General features: G+C 37.1%; 2 protein-coding genes across 2 annotated transcripts; both read left to right on the forward strand.

The window, feature by feature from the left end:
• The first annotated feature begins 6,199 nt into the window (after positions 1 to 6,199).
• On the forward strand, positions 6,200 to 12,618 carry LOC101313152 (dnaJ homolog subfamily A member 3, mitochondrial-like). Its single transcript, XM_004306460.1, has 18 exons — positions 6,200 to 6,329; positions 6,417 to 6,516; positions 6,669 to 6,737; positions 7,018 to 7,103; positions 7,505 to 7,588; positions 7,664 to 7,702; positions 8,192 to 8,275; positions 8,781 to 8,825; positions 8,914 to 9,001; positions 9,111 to 9,175; positions 9,270 to 9,344; positions 10,079 to 10,151; positions 10,685 to 10,776; positions 10,866 to 10,937; positions 11,199 to 11,255; positions 11,369 to 11,417; positions 12,055 to 12,121; positions 12,231 to 12,618. Exons 1-18 carry the CDS (start codon positions 6,270 to 6,272, stop codon positions 12,322 to 12,324), a joined length of 1,299 nt encoding a protein of 432 aa, XP_004306508.1. The 5' UTR covers positions 6,200 to 6,269; the 3' UTR covers positions 12,325 to 12,618.
• A 514-nt stretch (positions 12,619 to 13,132) lies between these two features.
• On the forward strand, positions 13,133 to 15,611 carry LOC101313448. The gene is made up of 7 exons (XM_004306461.1): positions 13,133 to 13,453; positions 13,539 to 13,712; positions 13,806 to 13,898; positions 13,967 to 14,035; positions 14,551 to 14,757; positions 14,988 to 15,113; positions 15,260 to 15,611. The coding sequence occupies exons 1-7, from the start codon at positions 13,220 to 13,222 to the stop codon at positions 15,413 to 15,415; spliced, it is 1,059 nt and encodes a 352-aa protein (XP_004306509.1). The 5' UTR covers positions 13,133 to 13,219; the 3' UTR covers positions 15,416 to 15,611.
• Positions 15,612 to 15,701: the final 90 nt, after the last annotated feature.

A 15,701-nucleotide genomic window follows, 5' to 3' on the forward strand; every position in this document is an offset into this window, starting at 1 on the left:
ATACCATCATCAATAAGGATTTACTTTCCTTATTGGAACACCATACTCTAAGATGAAACACCTTAGGAAAAACACATGGGCTGAAAACCCAACGGCCACAGTTAAAATGTTGGTTGCTTATTCGTGTTGGTGAGGTGAAAGGACGCCAACAGTAACATCTTGAAGATGAATAAGATTAATGATTATCAGACTACATCCTGGATTGCACAACAATCACTTATTAATGATTATCAAACTAGTGCTAATCATACCTGTAACTGACGACCAAAATGTTTCTCTACCATTTCGGATGCATTTTCTGTTTTCCCCATGTGTAATGGAAGATAAGGAGATGCCCATGCCGTAACATAAACAGAATCAACAGATGATTCTACTATATCTAGCCTCATAAGCCCAGCAATATGAACTGAATAACCATCTTGCAACAACCAAAGTATAAATTAATATAAGCCAGGACTAATGCTAAATGACACACATTTTATAAGTCACATGGAGCCGTCTAAGTTTGCAATATAGTGATCCTGAATTCCATGATGATCTAATGCAAAATTAATAATTACCGATACTTAAATAATTAAAGTCTAAAGGATCAAACAATATTTTGGGTCTTCAATTTCCAGCTTTGCTTCAAAAATATCAAATTAATTATTTTTTCTATATTGATGAGCAAAAATAGTGAAACTATATTTAAGGATTTAAGAGCCGCAAACCCTCAATTTGGAAGAGACCACCCACCATGATCAAGATCATACAACCCAAAATTGAATATATTATGTGCGCTGTAAAATTAAAATACTACCATTCCTACATGTTCTTATATGTGGCTTATTACGGTTTAAATAGATACTTTACATTTTCAGACTAAGTTAGGGAATGATTATATCAAAAATTCAACATAACATCTCCCATAAAAATGGACTATCCCAAAACCTGTAAATGAATCAATAAGTAGACTTGTAATTTCTCACATCTCAAATAACTCCCATTCAGGACCTCATGTCCCTCATAATCCATCAATTTCCAATAACCATCAATAAAGAAAATAAATTTCTTAACCCAAATTTAACAACTTCTCTGTCACACCCCGAAATTTTTGGATAAATAAAGATTTCAAATTCAAGGCATGATAACTAAAAGAAAAACAAACTTTACAACACTTTAGTTTTACAACTTGTGAAAGAATAATTTGAAACAGGTAAACCTCCCTCAATACTCACAAAAATCTAGAAGTAAACCAAAAGGAACAAAACCTATCTGCCGCAGCCTCAACTCTGCTAAACCTGACCTGCAAAAACAACCTCTACACCATGGATTGGTGCACCGGGTTGTAAACAACAAACCCGATAAGCTTTAAAAGCTCGTATGAGTAAATCTACAACAACAGACTCAACCCATAAGATAAAAACAAGAGTTCATGCATTAAAAAAAATAAATTCAAGAGAACACTTACAAGCAAGAGAAATCAAGAAGAAATTAAGAAAACACAACAATTCAAAATCACTCAAAATCATAAATGAAATCCTGCAAAAAGGGGTAGTTCAGGATTCCAAAAAAATCACACAATTAAAATTAAAGAATCTCCTGCGGATAAGCATAGTTCAGGAGATACTCAAAACAAAGAATTTAAATAACATCACATAAGAATATCACCCAATCATTTCTCTACTCTTACTTATGGGTTCGTCAACGCATAGTTATCCCCCATAAGTAACTAGACAAAACACGTACTCATGGGTTCGTCAACACATAGTCATCCCCCATGAAGTATCGACAGACTAGAGCTCTATACTGACCGTAACCAATCACCCGGCCAAGGCTTGGTTCCCGGTCCACCACGAAGGCTCCTAATCTAATGCACACCATCACCACTAAGGCACACACATTCACAACTAATGCACACAATCACCACAAAGGCACCATTCCGCAACAAATGCACTCACTCACCACTAAGGCACACACATTCACAACTAATGCATACAATCATCACAAAGGCACCATTTCGCAACAAATACTCTCACTCACCACTAAGACACACGTTTTATTACTCTCACGTCATAACACTTATCAAATCATAAAATAGTAATATCATCATAACCGTAACCAATCACCCGATTAAAGGCTTGGAATCCGGTTTGACTAATTAAACAACAATTCTACATCACGCTATCACATTATCATAACGTGTCTTTCACACATAAACACGTGGATATAAATATTTAAAACAAGAATAATTCTACCAACTCTAATTATTACTCATGATCGGAAGTCCTTTTGAAAGATTATACTAATAACAGAAAACTTGTTTTCACTTACCATGAGCCGTTGACGATCAAGCTCATTTATATTTAAAAACAAAATCATTTTCTTTCAAGGACAACTTCACAATTAGCAACAATTATCATCATCATCAAAATCACCATCACATTTATCATCATAATAATCACATAATAATTATCATCATATCATCAACATTTCCATCAACATCATCCTTAATCTCATCATCATAACAATTATCATCATCAAAATCAACATCACAATCATCATCAAATCATGGTACAAAATCAACATCACAATCATCATCAAAATAAATAGGTCACAAAGTAGACCTTAGTGAGATTTTACTCACCTTAACTCCCGCTGCGTCTTCATAAACACAAACGCAACCGTCTAGCTCAAAGGCAAACTCCACAAGTCACCCTAATTAATACAAATATTAACCTTAGTAACCAAACAAACTAAGAGTAACATTTGCCCTCTTAACCCAAAACTAAAATCCGAAGGTTTGCCCAAAGGAGGGCAACTCTCCTTCAAGACCTCCCAAGGTTCTCGATCACCCAAAACTAAACCTCCTACAACTGCCAAAACGGCTCCTACTTTTGAAAACACAAAATCATCACACCTCATTGAAAACAACTCCAACATTAAGCATCACAAGATCTCAACCTAGTCTTATAATATATCAACGTGCTCACAACAACAAGAACTAGCTAACCCTTGCAACTAAACCTACACATCCTGCCAGATGCGCCGCCACGCGCCACCACATGCGGCGGCGAGTGGGCCCCATGCGCCACCACAAAACTTCCGAATTAGGGCAAACTCCCAACACAAAACTTGTACAATACTACAAGGGGGACACTTTTCATACCTGAAGGTCCAACCAGTTCGGCCGGAATCGGCCGGAAATCACCGAAACTCGTCGAAAAATTTTGGAATCCACCACTGCCACTCTCTGCCGTGAGTCGCGCTCCAAGGCCACCAGAAGTCGAACCAGGATTCCAAGGGCCTTCTATCCCGACCGGTCTCCCGCCTTGTCGCCGCCGTCGGATGTCTGAAACCCGACCGGGTCTCTAACCCGAACTTCCGAGCTTTGGGTCACTACCTCGGGACCGAAACGGCGCACATCACCACCACAGGTCAGCTCGGACAGAGGAGAGGAAGAGAACCCGACCGGTGCCGGCGTCTAGGTCGGTCGGAGGTGGCCGGAAAAGCCGGGTCAGGTCACCGGGTCCGAGTCGGGTCGGCTGGAGGACTTGGGTTCTCTCGGGGTCGGGGAGAGAGAAGGAGAGGGAGGAAAATCTGGTTTCTGAAAAACTGAGGACCCAAACTGAAAATTTCCTATTTAACCTAAATATTCCCCAAAAGCCACAACTTTCGCTGACCATAACTTTCTCATACGAAGTCCGTTTTACGCGTGCCATGTGTCTATGAACTCGTATCGTCGTGCTCTACAACTTTCGTGAAGGAAGTTTCTCGAGAAACCCAACAGATTTGAAAGTCAACTTTTGACCCTTCAGAACCATAAGACCGCTTCGGGACAATTATGCGTCCAAACGCTTCCGCTCTTCCTTCGTATCTCAAAACACACTAACTTCTAACTCGAAAATTCTCAATTAATATTAGAAACTAATATCAAATTTCTGGGGTATTACATTCTCCAAGGCTAATACCAACACATCCTAGGAGGCATAACAATGCTCCAAAACACTAAAAATGGCCACTGAAACGGCGCAGCCGCGGTGGCTCAAGATGGCCAAATCCTTAACTTTTAAAATCTCCAAAACTATATGCAATACTATACTCAAAAGATAGCCCATGAGGTAAGGAACAACTTTATACCTCGATATTTCTCCAAATTCTTGATGATTTGGCTGGAATTCACAGATTTAGCCTAATGTTGCACACAAGTAAAAATAAATTAAGAGCCTAGTGTATATAGAATACCCATGAAAAGAGGAAGAGATTGATACCAGTTTTATGGCCGGAGGTGGCCGGAATTAGCGCCGGCGACGTGATGTTTGGGTGGTGGTGACTTGGCCCATTTTCTCTCTCTCTCCCCTCTGGTCTCTCAAACTCAACGTGAAAGAAATGAAAGTGGGGTGGGGGGTTTAACTATAGGTGATGGGATGAAGTGATCAAACTGCCATCCAAACAAAAATACTCATATCTTTGTTGTAACTCTATTTCATAAACCGTTTGCGCTTACATTCTCGTATCATCGTGCTCAACTTTCCTATACTCATAAGAGCATTTTTAGCTATTTTGTAGTTTGATTTATATTATTAATTAAATAAAAAATTAATTTAAATATATTTTAATATTATATAAAATGACTCAAAAGGAATACATTGAATTAACATAAATTATAAAGAGTTTCATCTCGCTAGCTATATTTAGAGAGCGAGATAGTTACAAGTAAAAACAGCTAGTCACTTACTAGTCTGTTAGAGCTGGTAAAATTGATAAAAAACTAAACTCGTTATCTAAAATAGCTAAGGAGCCAATCTATAGAGTCTGCTAAAGATGCTCTAAGAAACCAATTTTGAAATTCTATAAAAATAATTCCTTATTAGGAGAGACTAAGCTAACGACAATTCGAATTAAAATATCTATTGCACTGCAATTAGATTGATGGTGGTAGGTATTTTCGGGTACGGGATATTACACCAATGCATCACTCTATGAATTCCAAATTATCCACAGAAGATACATTATCAATCATAGGTGTCAGATGCTCACTAACTTTTAATATAAAGCTATATATGTAACAAGTCAATTCACCCTTAGTAACACCAAACTCTTTCAGTCTTCTAACATGCATAAGATAAGAACTTTGCCGTTATGTTTTAGTAATCAGTTAGCACAATAACCATGGTAAGTAGTGCAATGGATGCGTTGGGTCTCACCATAGGAACTTCATGATATGAAACCCCCGCGTCATGGGTTCAAACATTGGTATTGCTGAATTATAAACGTGGCTAAAGGAGGAGCTGCAATGCTCTATTTCATTTCATTTTATTGGTTTGCTTGGCTAAGTGGTTATGTAAGAACTATTCAAAGAATGATAGTGTGGGAATGCTTTAATGGTTTCTTTGATGTTAAAAACTTTTGAGCTTTGATTGGATGGGGCACTAAATTGCTTCATAAGGAAAGACAAACTACTCAAATTTCCCCAATAACAAAGTCCATAGAACCATTAAATCCTCACGGATCTAAAAAATTACACGTGGAATCCGAGAGTCGTTGTTGTCAGTATGATCCTAGCGTGGTCGAGCAACAAAAAGAAGAAGATGAGAGAGAAACAAATATGAATTTGAATACTTGTTATCCAGAATTAGAGATACTACTTCGGTTGATTCTCATTCATATGTTTGCTAAAATATAGGAATCCGAATCATAATAAGATTAATTACAAAAACATCCCTACATATAAGTCAAGATTAGTTAATATGGGTAGAGTTTTCATATGAGTAATTTTGAAATATTAATAAATCATGAGGACAATTTGGAAATGTAAAATTGATTCTCCCATAAATAGGAATCAATACTTAGTCCCCCCACCCCAGAATGAAAATGGAGGATTCGTTTCTTGATTTTCTATAGGTCCTAGACAATTTTTACTCCCCCGTTGGTCGGTAAACACACATTTTGAAGGAGAAATGGATTCCTATTATGGTTTAGTAAACATGACCTTGAGTTTGAGTTTGAGTTTGAGGCAGAACCACACACGCGCAAGTCGCAACCAAACTAAGATCCTCAACACGCGCTCCCTGATTTTTGTTTTTTCATTTTTTTTTTCTTGCTGTCGCCCACAAGACTGGCCTCTCTCTGTCTCTCTGCTTCGCCCATTACTAGAACCTTCTCCCACTCTCTCTCCCAATTTAGGGTTTATCACTCCCCAAAACCCTCCCTCACCAAAGAAAAAAAAAAAAAACCCAAATCCCAGTTTCATAAGACTCAAATCTTTTGTTGTTGGATTGATTCCCCAAATGGTTCGCTCCAATGGTGTCAGGCTCTTCTACTCCATCGCCCGCCGCTCCACGACCTCCGTATCTCTCTTTCCTCCTTTTCACTCAATTTCAACATATAATCATTATCATTTTCATACCAATCGCTTCAATTTAAATTGGTTTCAGGTTTACGCCAGAGTGCTTGGAGGAGGTGCTTATAGGAAATTTAACACCGGGATTTGCCATAATTCCAGGGTTTTAGGAAACTCTTCTTCTGCTACTAATGGTATATCAAGCACACTCCTTTTGGGTTTTCTTTTTCCTCTTCAATTGTAAGAAACGAAGGTTACATATTTGAGTCTGCGGTGAATCGGTTTAACAGTATCAGGAAGGTTTCATATTCCTATCTGAATTCTCACCCTTTGATTTATTTGGCAGTTTACAGGAGGTTACCGGGAGCTCTGGGTACCAATTGGACTGCTGCAGTGAGATTAATTCATGCGACTGGTATCCCATATAACTCTTCTTATTTGTTCATGTGTAGTAATGTTCAAGTAATTTCTTGTTTATCGGGACCATCTACTCATGCGAAATCCTCTCTGTTTTTCACATACAATGATACTCTGGGTATCACTGTCTCATCCTTTATTTTTTTGGAGAAAAATCTGGTGAATATTATACAGAGAGATATGGAGCTTATAGCTTTGTTTATTGCCACACCATTATTTTTTGTTACTTGATATACGTATGAGCTTATTTATGTGGCTTGCACTTCCTTTTGTGCCAGCATCTATGGCTGCAAGAGATTACTATGAGACACTTGGTGTTAGCAGGAATGCAAGTGCATCTGAAATAAAGAAAGCTTATTACGGGGTAGGTTCTGCCTCACTTCTGTTCTTTTTATGTATGCCCATACAGTCAAATATTATAGCATGTAGAAATTTCACTTCTAAAAAACATTTTACTGAAATATGAATTTATAACTGATTGAAGACTTCAGATTGTTTTTTCCTTTCAATAAGTCATATTCTTAGTTCTCTTGTAGGAAGAATAAAAGAATCTATGTTTATGATGAGTAATGAGAAGTCTTTTGTTATGCATGCTGATTGTTTACTCTGTTTGTTGATGTATGCTCATTTTGTAGAGTTATAGTGCTTAGTTCTATCTCCCAACATCTGCATCTTCTTCCCTTATTTTTTATTTTTTTATTTTTTATGTAAATAAATTGGAATAATGCTACATTTGGTACCTCATCTCCCTTGTTTATATTTCAGCTAGCAAAGAAGCTCCATCCAGACACAAATAAAGATGATCCCGAGGCAGAAAAGAAGTTCCAAGAAGTCTCAAAGGCGTATGAGGTCACTGTCTAATCTAGAGTTTCTTTACTAATTCTTGTTAAGCTACTAAAATCAGATTCGTTGACATTTTTGTAGGTATTGAAAGATGAGGAGAAGCGTCAACAATATGATGAGGTATTACTACTAAACTTTATTTTTACTCCCTCTGCCTTTTACTATGAAATGATTAACTGCTAAAGTGCCCGACTATTGTGGCTGAGTAAAATTTTGAATGGATCCTCATGATTTTGATAGCTGTTCTTTCCACCATATGCTCGTTTGTTTTTTGACTTGAATATGTTAGGGTCTCTCATGGGCTTACACTAAACTTTACTAATTCTATTGGTTTTGGCCTTTAAATTCTTGTGTTTACAGTTACAGTCATATGGTTTGTATGCTGATAACAAACCATTCAAGGCTATGTTCCGTTTTGGATCAATAAGAAAATAGTACACCTTTTTGCTTCAGATTCCTCTTTACTGAAACTCAAATTGTACTGAATTATTTAATGGTTTATGTTCGTTTTTCATGTTCCATGTCAACCCATTTTGAGATTGACTCACTTTGGTTCATCTGTTGCATAATTTTATGTCTGCGCTGATGCCAACAAGTTTACTCCTGCAGGTTGGCCATGCTGCATTTGAAGAACAAGGCTCGGGCTTTCCCAATGATTTCAGGAATCCATTTAAAGATATATTTGATGATAATGTAATAACTTCTTCCTCACAGCAAGAGTTTGTTTCCCTGTTGATTTTTTTAAATAACTTGGAATTTTAAACTTGTGATAAAAACTCTGAACCGAAAATATTGCCATTTAGCCAGAATTGGGAATTGCATGTAGGTTGTTGCTAAGAAATCATAAATTTAGTATGTTAATTACACAAACTTGTAAGTTTTATCAGTGATTGGTAAGGAATCCCTCCCGATTGCCATTTTCTTATAGAGATACGCTCTAACATTAATATATTACTCATTATTTCTAGTTTGTTCATATTTAATATTTAAGGCTGATTTATTCAGTGTCTTACTCAAAGTTTAGAATATCTTATTAATAGCATGTCTTCACATGTTTTTATCAACACTATGATATATGGTATATGTTATCTGAGTTATTAGATCTTGTACATTTGTTTTTGTTTTAAATTAGCTCTGTTGTTTTAATGGAATGTTATGTGCATGTTATTGGTGGGGCGCTACATACAATGGAGATTAGATCTTCAACATGTTCCGTCAGAATTTTGGTGGTCAAGACATCAAGGTTCCTCTTCATTCTAAATGTATTTTGTTGATGGAGGTGTTTTGGAGTTTGTGCTCCATGACTTGTATTTCCTTTCTTATGTAAACAGGTTCCTTTAGAACTATCCTTCATGGAAGCTGTTCAGGGATGTGCTAAAACTGTGACCTTTCAGGCCGCTGTGGCCTGTGAAGCATGCGGTATGCTGATTCTGCTCACTTCTAAATGTTTTTGCCAATTTTGCAATTTACAACACAGTTGTGGCATTTGTTTCTAATTCTAATATCTAGTGTGTCTGGATCTTTGTAGGTGGAAGTGGTGTTCCCCCTGGCACCAGACCAGAATCATGCAAGCGCTGTAAAGGGTCTGGCATGGTCAGTTTTACTGATGACTGAAATCTGATCCACTTCTTTTAAGAGGAGGGATATCATATGCGCTTTGTTAACTTTTGATTTTCTGCTTATCCAGACTTTCATGCAAACTGGTCCATTTAGGATGCAAACAACATGTTCTCAATGTGGTGGGTCTGGTAAAAGTTACACGGTATGGCTCACATGTTATTGATAAATAATGGATTGTCACTACTCTTCAATTAAGTTTAATTGTCTTCATTATTTCTAGAGATATCACATTAGTAATTTTGAATTATAGTCTTATTGTGCATAGAGTTCTAACCTTGTTTCTTCCTACATGTTTTATTATCACTTTTTGTAGCTACTTATTGTCTGATACACAAGAGATGAGACTATTAAGTTACTTATTTTGGTAAAGTATTTATAAAGAAAGTTGCAAGATTGCTTGCCAGTTATGATTCTCCTGGAAACGAGTACAGAGACTCGTCTAGGGAAAGTAGTATGTGGCTAGGAACTCCATTTTTGTGAATAAAAAAAGTAAGAAAAGAGGAACAAACATCTAAATGTCAACCTGCTAGTTCCTTATGTGCCATATACATAAAGTTCACTTGAAACTTAGAATTAAATTCAAATAAATACTGAAAGTACTAAAGGTGGCTCCAAGAATAAGTACCTCTATGCCAACTGTAATTTTTAATATCTTCCTAAATTACAAGTATCTAAGTAAGCACTTACATTTACATAAACATTGCATCTCATAGCTGAGTTTCACTTTAATTGATTTTGTATGGTCTTTAGATTGACTGAGGAATTGTGGAAAGATTACTTTCAAATGTTGTTTTCCTATTGTGTGTTAAATGTATGCTATTTTGAGTTTGAATAAGTTATAATTTATGTTGTTCTTATGTTTTGTTATTATTTCAGAGACTTTGCAATTCGTGTAATGGAAAACGGGTCAAATTTGGAATGAAGTCAGTCAAATTAGATGTCATGCCAGGTATTGTAATTTATTTTTGAGATTAGTATTGTCTGAAGTTTGAGGCATTGGAATTGCTACCAACTGGTCAATTTGTGTATGTAGTCTTGGAATATTTCTTTCTTCATGAATCATTTCAGTTTGTAGTATGCAGTTGATTGATATGCTTTTGGTTTTGCATTCTTTCTGTCACATTGGGAAACTATATTCATGTTTTGGTTATTAACTCATACATAGTTTATTGTTATTGTTTCAGTATTTGATGCATGTTTACTGTATAAAACATTTGCTATGTATTTATGATGAGCATCTATGATATTGTCATTCTATTTCTTCACCAGCAAAGATTAATTAATCCAACGAAAAAATGTGGAAGTAAAAAAAAAAAAAAATTACTTGGGCTAAGAGCATAAGACATACAAAAAGTTGTTATTTGCTATCACTATTAATTATTAACTGTCATTTGTTACAAAGAGGTTACCCTAGTTTGTGCTATATCTACTACTTCTGTAATGGGAACTGTGAATGTGATGACACTTGGTTTGCATTTACAGGAGTAGATGACAACGAAACTATACGGGTATATGGTAGCGGTGGAGCCGATCCTGATGGAAATCAGCCTGGTGATCTTTATGTTACCATTAAGGTGTGAGCTCTTAATCCTTGATGTCCTTTATATATATTATTTGTATTATCTTTTGATAATGAAATTTACATATGAAATGTGTATAACAGGTTAGGGAAGACCCAGTTTTCCGTAGAGATGGTGCCGATATCCATGTAGATGCTGTCCTGAGTATCACCCAGGTATGCTTACATATTTTTATATTTTTTCAAAGCTTAAAATTCTTGGAGAGTAGAGAAAGATGGTACTTTTTAATTTATTTTACCTTGACAATATCATTCACCTCGAGGTAACTGACAATCTCAAGAACAAACAATCTTTGTTCAGTTCTATTCGAGTATTTTGTGTTGGAACACTAAATTATATTGTATACTAGTATATATTGTGATAGTTATCAAGCTTATATCTTCAATACTGAGGTTTGGTGGAATACTTATGTGCAGGCAATTTTGGGAGGAACTATACAGGTCCCAACTCTTACTGGGGATGTTGTACTAAAGGTTTGCTTCTGGAACTCAGGGATGAAAGAGACCAAAAAATTGGTCTCATGTATAGGTATTTTTGTTATAATACTCTCTGAGGCTATATTTTTAAAATGCAATTTTGTTTTCAGGTGCGTGCAGGTACGCAACCTGGACAGAAGGTAGTCTTAAAGAAGAAAGGTAAGGGAATCAGACTAATGCCATCTTCTTATTGTCTTAGTTGATGTTTTTCAGCATTGATTCATTCTGTATTTCTGCCTTTAAATTGTTCTTATTGACCTTCAAACTTTTTTAATGGATTTTTTTTTAATTTAATGATTTGGTGTTTATCCTTCGGTCATCCTTTTTTTTTTGAAATCAGAGATGAAATTTTATGTTACTTGTCTTTGTCCCACCTCTTGCTATGTCTTGCTAGTATAGTGATGTTCTATGTAGCAAAGGTTGTGACTCCGTATTAACAATTGCATTTGTTTGTTTGTCTTCAATGCACATATTATAACTAAGTTGTTGTGCCGTAGTTTAGGTCTGCAGTGTCACAGTAGTCATATGCCATTGTCAAAGTGGGGAATAATGGGTTTGATGAACCCATTCTTGTTTCTTTACAATGGTTTCATCCTGATATGCTGAACCTGACCTGAATCTGATTATATCAGAGATATAATGGGCATTCCATTGTGATGCTCTAAACTATTGTATTTATAGTCTTATGACTTACTTGAAAGCAGCTGTTCCATTTCTTTGCAATTAGTAATGCCACAGGTATACCTAATATATAAATAGCCATCGCTTCACTGTTTCTCCTGGTGATTTGTAACAGGAATCAAGACGAGGAACTCTTATACCTTTGGTGATCAATATGTGCACTTTAATGTCAGCATCCCAACGTACGTTCCCTCCTAGCTTCATCTTTGACAACTTGTTAGGACTATAAGACCTGTTGGTGTTTTGTTTCAAGGTAATGTCTGAATATTGGATGCTTAACTTTTTATGCAGGAATCTGACTCAAAGACAGCGTGAATTAATCGAAGAGTTTTCCAAAGAGGAACAAGGGGAATACGTCAAGCGTGAGGCTGCAGGAGCATCTTAATAAAATGTCCTCTTTGTTGCTAATATCTCTCACATGGTCTTGTTGTGCTTAGGTAGTAGAGCAGAGGAATGGAACGGAAAAGAAAGATCCACCAATTCGTGGAAGAGTTGTTTTAGGTTGCAGTTATAAGTTATATTTGTAAGGTTATACGTAATTTTCTTCTCCTGCAAGTCATAAATGGTACTTACAATTTAGACGAGGTGACCTCTGATGATGCAGCAGTATTTTTGCAGCAGTGTACATATATCATTTGAATTGAAATCTCACAACGACAATGGACAATTCATGTCCCTATTTTTTTGGTGTCGCCCCAAAATGTATTGAATCATAATCCATATTGTCCTAAGGAGGACTGATATCATACTTCTTGTTGGAACTGTGTTACCATCTCAAACTTGTTATAGTTGGAACTGTTATCTCGGAGTATGATACCAGTCATACCACCTATGGTCTAGCTTTCTGAGAAGCCAACAAAAAGGTGCGGATTATTTCGAATATTGTACATCAAAAGGTGGTCAATAACTGATCAAACAAACTTGATCACTTCTAACGGTTGAAGTAAAACAACCTGATATGTTATTTTCGGTTGCGTTTGAGCATGATTTTTGTAGTTAGTCAGTTACTGATAAAGTGAATAATGCTGCGTTCGCGCACGTCCGGGTATAAACCCTACAGTGTTTGGTTGGAGTGTTGCGAAATTCCACGTGTCAGGCTTCTGAATATTGTGGGAGCGAAACCCAAAGAGAAAATGAAAAATGCGTGACAGCAAATCAAAGTCCACTAATGCGAGAAGAGAGAGAGAGAGAGAGAGAGAGAGAGAGAAGGAGAGAGAAGGAAAAATCTCCCGCCATCCCGATTAAAACCCTGAAAGAAAACAAGGGTTGAATCGGAGAAAATGGAGCTGGCGGTGATAGATCTGAGCCCCTACCTGAAATCGGAATCGGAGGGGCAATTGAAGGAGCTGTGCAGCGAGGTCAGCCGGAGTCTCAGAGAGACGGGAGCTCTCTTAGTGAAGGACCCCCGATGCACAGCTGAGGACAACGATCGCTTCCTCGATATGATGGAGCACTACTTCGACTCTTCCGACGACTTCAAGCGACTCCACGAGCGGCCCCATTTGCATTACCAGGTCCTTTTTTTTCTTTTTTTGGAATTTCAATCCCAATTGTTTTGTTTTGAATTTGTGGAGTGAAATTGAAGCTATGTAATTGCAGGTCGGGGTGACTCCCGAGGGTGTGGAAGTTCCGAGAAGCCTGGTGGATGAAGAAATGCAGGAAAAATTGAAACAAATGCCAAAACAAGTGCAACCTGCCACTCCCAAGGGCCCTGATTGCAAATGGCGATACATGTGGAGAGTCGGTCCTCGCCCTTCCGAAACCAGCTTTAAGGTCTTCTTTTTTGTATTTGCTTTCCGGAATTTGACTTTTCGACTTAGTATGTTTGTGTTGATCCTATTTTTGTTTTGTTTTGTTTTGTTACAGGAACTTAATGCAGAGCCGGTTGTGCCTGAGGGTTTTCCTGAGTGGAAAGAGACCATGGATTCATGGGGGTACAAGATGATATCCGCAATAGAGGTGAGCCGCATTGCTCAATAAAATGCTTGCTTGAATTTGGTTCATGTGATTAATTCTCTTCTTCACAGGCTGTTGCTGAAATGGCTGCCATCGGATTTGGTTTGCCAAAGGATGCATTCACTTCCCTGATGCAGCAGGTATGTATGACTTCAGTTATTGTTAATTGAGATATGTTATCATGTCACGGTGCTTGCCTGTCTAAAGCTAATGGCTAATCGTGAGGCAGCATGAACTCAAAGAAAATAATTATCAGTGGTTTGTCTGACTCTAATAGCCATATCCATCATATTTTCCATACCATCTTCTATATCCATCATTTTCTTATCTTCAGTCACTGTGGGTGTGTCCCCAAATATAAAATGCATTCTAATGCTCTTTCTGTACTTTTATGTTTCTATTTACCCAACTACTGCATAGTGCCATGTAACTAGCTAAGCTCTGCTGCTTTGCCTTTTTTTGTTTCATCAGCATCTTCATGCATTCAGCTTGGACTGATGTTTGTGGTTCGATGGTTCTAGCTATTCTTGCTTCACCTTCTATTTATCTTTCCCCATCGTATTTTACTTTTTCTTTTTATTTTACTAAACTCTCCTTTCATTTGCCAATCTTCTGGTTTGCACTTTATTCTAAGAGCCTTTTATTTTTAACCCAGGGACCACACCTTCTAGCTCCAACTGGAAGTGACCTGCGGCGTTATGGTCAGGAGGGTACTGTCTTTGCAGGATATCACTATGACCTGAACTTTTTAACTATTCATGGCAGAAGTAGGTTCCCAGGGCTTAATATCTGGCTAAGAAATGGGCAAAAAGTTGAAGTTAAAGTTCCTGTTGGATGTCTGCTCATTCAGACTGGAAAGCAGGTAACGATATCTGTGACAATTGTGCTTAGTGATGATCCAAAATACAAGTTATGCATATATTCTGGCAAAAATAGAAATAGAACACATTTTTGAGCTTAGGAGTTCTCTACCTGCAAGGTGAATGATTTTAATAGCTGTTAAGATGGTTGGCTATGATGATTTATGTGTGTGTGTGTGTGTATTATGCTTGGATGTATCTACCGACTATCTACACATTACTCAATGTGCAGATAGAATGGTTAACCGGTGGAGATTGCATAGCTGGAATGCATGAAGTTGTCGTAACCAACAGGACAACTGATGCAATCAAACTAGCAATGGAGCAAAATCGCATCTTATGGAGAGTATCTTCTACAGTGAGTATATCTATTGATTATTGTCATAGTTAACTTTTTTGTTCTCCTTTTCCTGGTTGGTATTATAATCATATTAAAACAACAGCAAAAGAAACAAAGGATCTATTTCCTCTTGTGCTTATGTGTGACATATTTTGGTCATGTAGTTGTTTGGCCACATAGCATCTGATGCTGTGTTGAAACCCTTAGGCCACTTTGCCGATTCACCACTTGCCAGTAAATATCCGCCCATTCATGCTGGGGATTATGTTGAACAAGAGCTTTCTGTAATCAATCTCAAAGGAAACAAAGGACAAGTTTGAGGACCTGTAAAAGGGACTTGTGATGCTAAAGATCCAAACTGTATCTTACAGAGGCCTTTGAGATGACGTTGACATGAGTTGGAATAAAGAAGGTTGGGAGGATGATTAACTGTGGTTTAGAACAAGCATGGATTTCACAGAATTATGTTGAGTCCAATGTTTATGTAGTTTCAATATATATGAAACATTTTAGTGAAGAAACTGATCTTCAAGGATCCTTACGTTGTCTTACTTGTATTTATCAATGAACTAAGTTGGGAACATTCTTGGTTGATTATATGCTGAC

This window comes from Fragaria vesca, linkage group LG7 (genome assembly GCF_000184155.1).
Source record: "Fragaria vesca subsp. vesca linkage group LG7, FraVesHawaii_1.0, whole genome shotgun sequence".
NCBI lineage: Eukaryota > Viridiplantae > Streptophyta > Magnoliopsida > Rosales > Rosaceae > Fragaria > Fragaria vesca.